This window comes from Poromitra crassiceps, assembly GCF_964638095.1.
Source record: "Poromitra crassiceps genome assembly, chromosome: 15".
Taxonomy (NCBI): Eukaryota; Metazoa; Chordata; class Actinopteri; order Beryciformes; family Melamphaidae; genus Poromitra; species Poromitra crassiceps.
In genome coordinates this window covers 16,599,114-16,607,355 of record NC_139634.1, presented here as the reverse complement: position 1 = coordinate 16,607,355, position 8,242 = coordinate 16,599,114, and the positions used below count along the sequence as shown (strand labels likewise).

At 43.1% G+C, this 8,242-nt stretch overlaps 2 protein-coding genes and 2 pseudogenes across 4 annotated transcripts; 1 reads left to right on the top strand and 3 right to left on the bottom strand.

Annotated features, from left to right (window-relative positions):
* Window positions 1-947: 947 nt before the first annotated feature.
* LOC310789793 (histone H4) lies at window positions 948-1,259 on the top strand (the record flags this gene model as incomplete). The annotated part of the gene is made up of 1 exon (XM_083651474.1): window positions 948-1,259. The coding sequence occupies one exon, from the start codon at window positions 948-950 to the stop codon at window positions 1,257-1,259; it is 312 nt and encodes a 103-aa protein (XP_083507600.1).
* Window positions 1,260-2,541: 1,282 nt separating this feature from the next.
* On the bottom strand, window positions 2,542-2,952 carry LOC310790402 (histone H3.2; the record flags this gene model as incomplete). The annotated part of the gene is made up of 1 exon (XM_083652087.1): window positions 2,542-2,952. One exon carries the CDS (start codon window positions 2,950-2,952, stop codon window positions 2,542-2,544), a length of 411 nt encoding a protein of 136 aa, XP_083508213.1.
* A 1,511-nt stretch (window positions 2,953-4,463) lies between these two features.
* LOC310790423 (histone H1 pseudogene) lies at window positions 4,464-5,096 on the bottom strand (annotated as a pseudogene). Its single transcript has one exon. The product of its transcript is annotated as a histone H1 pseudogene (transcript).
* Window positions 5,097-6,919: 1,823 nt separating this feature from the next.
* LOC310790588 (histone H2B pseudogene) lies at window positions 6,920-7,294 on the bottom strand (annotated as a pseudogene). Its single transcript has one exon. The product of its transcript is annotated as a histone H2B pseudogene (transcript).
* Window positions 7,295-8,242: the final 948 nt, after the last annotated feature.

Genomic DNA, 8,242 nt, shown 5'->3' with positions numbered 1-8,242 from the left:
TTACTGATAGAGTTCAATCATCCAATTTCCCAAACATCCATACCAACAGGAGAATACACTGCAATGTTGTGCAAGTTCACACTTCAAGAGCTAGCTCAAAGTTCAGCTCACACAGATTAAAATGAAGTAGTTCACGTTCATATGGTTCACAATTTTGAATTTTGATGTACGTTCACAGACAGTCCCAAAAAAGACCAGTTGATGTTCTTTCTTTTTTTAGCTGCTCTGAGCAATAGATAGTAGCCAATCAGTCCCTCCAGGATTTCACAGTAGGTTTTCTCAAAAATTGAGATGAAATTGATGTTTTATATATATTTTTTAACCGGCAACATTTTCAGGTTGGCGGGGGATCGATATTTTTTTCATAACTACAGACAACTTTTCTCTAAAATTACAATGGAAAAATCCCATATATATATATATATATATATATATATATATATATATACACATACATACATACATACATATATATATATATATATATATATACTCACCAGCGTGTGTGTGTGTGTGTGTGTATGCATTTTTTTTTGTATAGGGGAGAAATTAAGAGTTAGAACACCAAAACAAACAATATAGCCTGTAACCTTATAAACATGTTATAATACATTTCAGGATTGCCCGACTATAAAACTCTTAATGAGGGTTAACATAATAGAATAAAATCATAAAATTAACCTTATAACCGTTATAAGCATGGTTGTGTTGTGTAGATTGTCGCTTTTATTTTCAAAGACAACTCGCCCATCCGGAAATGCTGGTAGCTTCTGCTATCTTGCGCAACTAACTTTTCATAAACATGAGGGGAGGATCTCAGAATTTGGCAACGCCCCTCAAAGTGCGCTATTTCCTTCCTCCATTAGGTCCGCAAAAACAGTTTATATTGTGACGCTTTCTGAGTCTCTTCATCAGTTTCTTCTTCTTGAACTAAACGAATCAGCACGATGTCTGGCAGAGGAAAGGGTGGAAAGGGACTCGGGAAAGGAGGCGCCAAGCGTCATCGTAAAGTCCTCCGTGATAACATCCAGGGAATCACCAAGCCCGCTATCCGCCGTCTGGCTCGCCGCGGTGGAGTGAAGCGCATCTCTGGTCTGATCTACGAGGAGACCCGCGGGGTTCTCAAGGTCTTCCTGGAGAACGTCATCCGTGATGCCGTCACCTACACCGAGCACGCCAAGAGAAAGACCGTCACCGCCATGGATGTGGTGTATGCTCTGAAGAGGCAGGGCCGCACTCTGTACGGCTTCGGAGGTTAACTTAATTTACCGACAAACAAAACAAAGGCTCTTTTAAGAGCCGCCCACATTTACCAAAGAGTCTTCCCGTATCTAAATCATCTACTACATTGTATGTTTTCCTACCGACTGAACTGTTAACATGGCTATAGGGTTCCCACGGGTCGTTGAAGTCGATTGAATGTAGCCTACGTGTATTTATATCATGATTGCCTTTACATAAATGGGATGCGTTCCGTTGTCTGCATGTGGTCAGCCATCACTTGCACAGCATAGTTGAGACATGTTCACACATTCAAGTCTCGTAATTGTCAACACATAATTGAGTTTGTTAAATGTAACCCTGATCACATTGTGTACCAAATATGTAAAACAAGGACTCATTTATTACCCACAATTGGTTTAGGAGAGGACTGAATTAATTGATTTGCAACTTGAACCACAAAGAAACTGCACTTCACATTTGGAGCCCGTAAGCTGTCTGTGCATTTAAGTTAAGGTAAGTTATCCTTTATTTATCCCCTTGGGGAAATTCATCCTCTGCATTTGACCCATCCTCTACTAGGAACCTTCCTAGAACTAGGAGCAGTGGGCAGCCACTGTGCAGCGCCCGGGGACCAACTCCAGTTATTTTTGCCAGTACCTTGGTCAGGGGCACTGGCAGGAGTATTAACCCTAACATACATGTCTTTCTTTGATGGTGGGAGGAAACCCACACGGGGAGAACATGCAAACTCCACACAGAAAGGACCTGGGACGGACCGGGGTTCGAACCCGGGACCTTCTTGCTGTGAGGCAACAGTGTTAACCACTGAGCTACCGTGCCGTGCATGTTCTACATTGCAACGCAATGTTGTGAAAGAAAGGAGCAATAGGAGTACTTATGCAGGTGTGAGTTGCAAGGCGGAATAAACTCTTGAGTGAATATGGAGGTGGCTCTTAAAAGAGCCTTTGTGTTGGTGTCAGACAGCAGATGGTTTTAAGCAGAACAAACTACCCTGAAAGCTGCAGCATTTCGATCACCCCATATACTCATGAATTGTTGGCTTAAACTACCAATCAGATAATTAAGGAACATTTTGCCTGTACATTTTCTAAAATTGCAATATGAAGAGCCTCACACACAACATTCTGCAATACACATACTAGACATTATATTATAAGTGATTTATGTAGTAATAGTAACATTCTGTATTGTTTAAGGGTTAGGGTGAGCTGCATTTTTAAAACAGAATAGACTCTTGAGTGAATATGGAGGTGGCTCTTAAAAGAGCCTTTGTGTTGGTGTCAGACAGCAGATGGTTTAAGCGCGCTCTCCGCGGATGCGGCGGGCCAGCTGGATGTCTTTGGGCATGATGGTGACCCTCTTGGCGTGGATGGCGCACAGATTGGTGTCCTCAAACAGGCCGACCAGGTAAGCCTCGCTGGCCTCCTGCAGAGCCATGACAGCGGAGCTCTGGAAGCGCAGGTCGGTCTTGAAATCCTGAGCAATCTCTCTGACCAGGCGCTGGAAGGGCAGCTTGCGGATCAGCAGCTCAGTGGATTTCTGGTAGCGACGGATCTCTCTGAGAGCCACGGTACCGGGCCTGTAACGGTGAGGCTTCTTGACGCCGCCGGTGGCCGGGGCGCTCTTGCGGGCAGCCTTGGTGGCGAGCTGCTTCCTGGGAGCTTTTCCTCCAGTGGATTTACGGGCGGTCTGCTTGGTTCTGGCCATGGTTCAACTCTTCCTTCTTTTAGAAGTTGGAAAATGAGCTTCTAGGCAGTGAATGTCGGCTTTATAAAGGCAATGCCGGAGAGCTGCTGCACGCTGATTCGCCTGCCCGAGGGGAGGAGCGAGCTGCAACATATTAACTAGACCAATTGGAGGAAAGCCCGCCGAAATGTGCGTGCGTGTGCGCGCGCGCCTGTGTGTGTCGCGCGCGTGCCTGGCTTCGGGGGAGAGGGTAAATCTGCCACATCAAATATCTGTTGTGCTTTTTAAATGCATTTGTTTCGAAAAAGTCAGAGGGTTTTTACAAATAAATACAAAAAAAATAACTTACAATACAAAAGCACAAATAAAATCATTACATGGTCGAAGGGGGGAGACTCACAATTCATATCAATACATCAAAATAAAGTATGATTTCAAAAGTTCAGTAGATTCCAAGGGAAAGTATCTTGCCTGTCCAGAGTTCTCCTCCTGAGCTCAGCCAGGACCTGCCTTATGACTCTGTCACTATTAGAAACAGTTTATTGGATGCTCATGACAGATCTGGTTTTACATAATTTGTAACAGACTAATGATGAGGTGGAGGAACATCTCTTCTTGCTTAGAGGGCATCACCTCCTCCAGCAAACCATGCATGATGGAAGTATACGTGATGTTAAAAACCAGACCCAGACCTTGCAACATGGCCCAGACCTCCTGAGCTCTGTAACAGTCCATCAGCAGGTGTTGCTGCGTCAACAGAAATCAGCCATCTGACATCTCAAATGCTCTCGAGGTTCTCATTTGTTATCACCTCTGTGCTAGTGTTATTAGTTAAGTTATTACTTTCTACATAATTAGGCCACCATAAAGAGCATTCATTTAATTCTAAATCATTGTACTTGGTAGCCAGTCTACATGCTGGTATTCAGTGAAAAAGTCACCATAAATGACTGTATAGGGCCATATATAGTTTGGCTCTGCCTTGCAGTTTCCTCCACATTGAGGTCACCAACCCAGAGAGCATTTCTAGCGATGACAGCTGAGACATTTTTAACAAAGGCAATTTTCAGTCTGGAGCAAAGCTCTAGTCTACAGCACCCAAACCACCGTAGTACTTTTATACAACAGCATACATTTTGTAATTTACCTGGTTGTACCCCAGATTAGGTTAACACATTTATTGTACATATTGTGTGCTGGTGGAAATGTTTGCTAGGAAAAGCAGTTTGGATAGGATGCAAGTCTTAACTATATATTCTTAATTTAAAATGTGTACTTTTATTTTCCCATTTTAACACTTCATCTTTAATTTCACAAAATGTTGTCAATCTACAATCTGGTTACAGATGGTTAGACCAATTACTTTAATTTATTGTTTAGTTTGAATATTAATATATAAAATCTGTTGTGTAATGTGTTGTGATGGGCTCATAATTTGACATGAAATAATAATCATAGTAAGGATGCTCTTTCATGGAGGTTGTGGGTGGCTCTTAAAATAGCCTTTTTGGGGTGGGAGAGAGGCAGCCGCTTTACTTCTTCTTGGGTGCTGCTTTCTTTGCTGCTTTGGGCTTGGCAGCCTTCTTCGCTGGTGCTTTCGCGGGTGCTTTCTTGGCGGCAGCGGGCTTCTTCACCGCCTTCTTGGGACTCTTGGTCGCCTTCTTGGGGCTCTTGGCTGGTTTCTTGGCCGCTGCAGCGGGCTTCTTGGCTTTCTTGGGAGATTTCTTGGCGGCTACGGCTGCTGGCTTTTTAGCTGCAGCCTTCTTCTTGGGGCTCTTGACTGCTTTCTTGGCAGCGGGCTTCTTGGCTTTAGGAGCGGGTTTCTTGGCAACCGGCTTCTTCACCTTTTCTGCCTTGGGGACCTTGAAGGAGCCGGAAGCCCCGGTGCCCTTAACCTGGAGCAGAGCGCCTTTTTCCACCAGCTTCTTGATGGCGATCTTGACGCGGGCATTATTCTTCTCCACGTCGTAGCCTCCTGCAGCCAGGCTCTTCTTGACGGCGGCCAGAGACACGCCGCTTCGCTCCTTGGAGGCGGACACAGCTTTGACAATCAGCTCACCGACGCTGGGACCAGCCTTCTTCGGCTTCACGACCTTCTTCTTGGCGGCTTTGGTCGCTTTTGCCGGGGAGGCAGCGGCGGGTGCAGCTGGAGCGACTTCTGCCATTCTTCTCTCGTCTTTTCTGTTTCACACAACTCGACAAAGTCTGACCGGAATAATGTTGTCCATGCAGAGCAAGAGGCGGGACTTATACACAGCATGAGGACCGTGTAGACTCAACACACACAGCCTCTCTCTGCGCAGCTCAAATGTGGCAACACTTGTGTTTTCTCTCTCACATTTGAGGGATAAAAGACACAGATCGGATCAGTTTTGAAATGTAACTGTTATTGGACCTGTTAGAAAACATGTTTCCTTTCGAAATGGAGTCATTTTTAACAATGAGGAAACTTTATCTTTATTCAGGGAAGCTTCAGACCTCTGCATTACACTGTCACAGTATTCTGTTCGCAGTGGGATTTCCTTGCATTTCAACTCTTAAAATGGTTTAATATGCTTTATATTCCAGGCAACACTATTTTTCCAGTAAGCAGAGATGTCTGACGAGACAATAAAAGTCAGAGTACTGTAGTGCTGTGATTCGTTTTGTTTTAATTGTCGGATGTTTTCGTGTCCGTAAACACACTGATGCTGCGGGCGGGTTACATTGAGACTGTTCCTATGGAGCACTAACTTTCTGACTCTGGTGAATGATGCAGTCATGATTAATGAAACTGAAAATATTATGTTTCCTTTAAAAGTTTGATTTTACATGAAAGTAGGCCAAACATGTATTTTCTCCAATGGACATAATTGTCAATTGACTTAGACACTGTTATCCACCTTGCTGTGGTTGGTCCATTAGACAGACATTCTGCATTTTGTATAGACTACTACTACTCTACTGCTGATGTAGTTTCAGCCTGATATTTAAATCACTATTCACATTCTGAGACAGCTGGAATGGATCACCACTTTAACTGCCCAAAAACTGTGAGGGATGTGCCTTGATCAGATGCAGTGTGATGTGATTTGTTGAGGGATGAAAATATTTATTTGTTTTTGTTATTAATAGTAGCAAAAATGTGGTAGTTTAATATTTCCATCATTAACTTCATAATACATTATTCAGGCTGTGCTGGTCTTGGATCAGATCATCTCAGTCTTTGAATAAAATACCTGTGTCACCTTCTATTGTTTATTTCTGTAATAAGTAAGATGAGCAATACTACACATACTTCCCCACTGTCCCTGTGGGGAAATTTGTCATAAAATACAAGTTTAAAATACAAAATATTAATCTTTATGCAGTAAGACTGGGGCGGCATATCATCCAGTGTAGTTTAATATAGTTCCCAAGCTGTTCTGACTGATCTAGATTCTGAAAGGGTCGGGTGCTGTCAAACTTAAAATTGTGAATAATATTTCATACAACTTAGGCCCACTGTAGGGTAAAGTAGCCTGTTTCAACCAAACTGGAACTATACTGTAGTAATCTACATAGGCTTATGTAAATATGAAGATGGAGACATGATGGATAGTAGGCCTACTAATTGTGTGATTTCATTTTTTAGTATGAGCAGTAGGCTGTAGCATTACGTAATCACATGGCATTTTGGTTAGTTTACTTTTCGGTTTGAATTGTTAAAATGAAAAACAAACAAAATAACTTCGTAACTCCACACAGAAACAACTTGTGGTCTTCAGTCATTGTCTCTTGCATGGACGCATGGACAGTGGACACAGAGCGCACCTTACTTCATATTCGAATGAACTGGACACACAGTAAAGCAACAAAAATACATTATCTGAATAAAATCATAGTAGGCTATAGATACGTCATTGTAGACCACTATATTAATTACTTTACAAACTAAATGAATAAGCTCTTTGTGGAAGTTGTGTGTGGCCCTTAAAAGGGCCTTTGGGTTAAAGTAGTTCCAAGCGGTTTACTTGGAGCTGGTGTACTTGGTGACGGCCTTTGTGCCCTCGGACACGGCGTGCTTGGCCAGCTCACCGGGCAGCAGCAGGCGGACAGCTGTCTGGATCTCCCTGGAGGTGATGGTGCGGCGCTTGTTGTAATGAGCCAGTCGAGACGCCTCACCGGCGATGCGCTCAAAGATGTCATTGACAAAGGAGTTCATGATTCCCATGGCCTTGGAGGAGATGCCGGTGTCGGGATGGACCTGCTTCAGCACCTTGTACACGTAGATGGCATAGCTCTCCTTCCTGGACTTTCTGCGCTTCTTGCCGCCCTTGGCAGCGGTCTTCGTCACGGCTTTCTTGGAACCCTTCTTGGGCGCTGACTTCGCGGGTTCAGGCATGCTGACTTCTCGGTACTTGAGAGCAGAGAATGAAGTCCGCTTAACAGAAACACTCTATTTATAGGCAGCTCATGCAAATAGCGCTATTCGGCTCCCCGCCTGCGATAGGTTGACTCTCGTCGTGACTGTGACGTGCCTCGGTTCACTGCCCGCGCGCGGACTATATATTTCCCCTCCTCCTTCATCAACAATAGACCCTTTTCACGGGGGCCATTTTGTGTCGAAAAGGCAGAATAAGCACAGGTGCAAGCAAAACACTAATGAGGGTTTCCAAATTCCAATCATGGAAGTTGGAAACCCTCATTAGTGTTTTGCTTGCACCTGTGTTTTCCCTGCCTTTTCAACACAAAATGGCCCCCGTGAGAAGGGTCTATTCTCTCTTTGAACTAAAAAGGAATAGAATAGAATAGAATAGAAATATAAATAGAATAGAGTGGAATGGAATGTGATATAACATAATAGACTAGAATAGAATAGAATGGAATGGAAAGCAATAGAACGGAATATATAATAGAATAGAAACACATTTCAGAAGCAAAGATTGCTCTGCATTTTCCAATTGCCATGTAAGATGTCTTCCCTGTGCTGATGCATGGCCCTGTTTATATTTAAGACAGAGACAAATCTCCCATTGTACCTGAAACATTGTATCTGAAACATTGTCAGAAACATTGTATCTGAAACATTGCATCTGGCATGTAGCAATAAACATGTCAACGATATTTGTATGGACAGCTTCAATAGTGGGGGAAGAATAATCTCAAATTCAGTACATTTGCATAGCCTAATCTATAGGCTATAGGCTAATCTATATATATATATATATATATATATATATATATATATATATATATACACACACACACACACACACACACACACACACACACACACACACACACACACACATATATATATATTTAGAACACGGCTCTCTTGAATACTCGA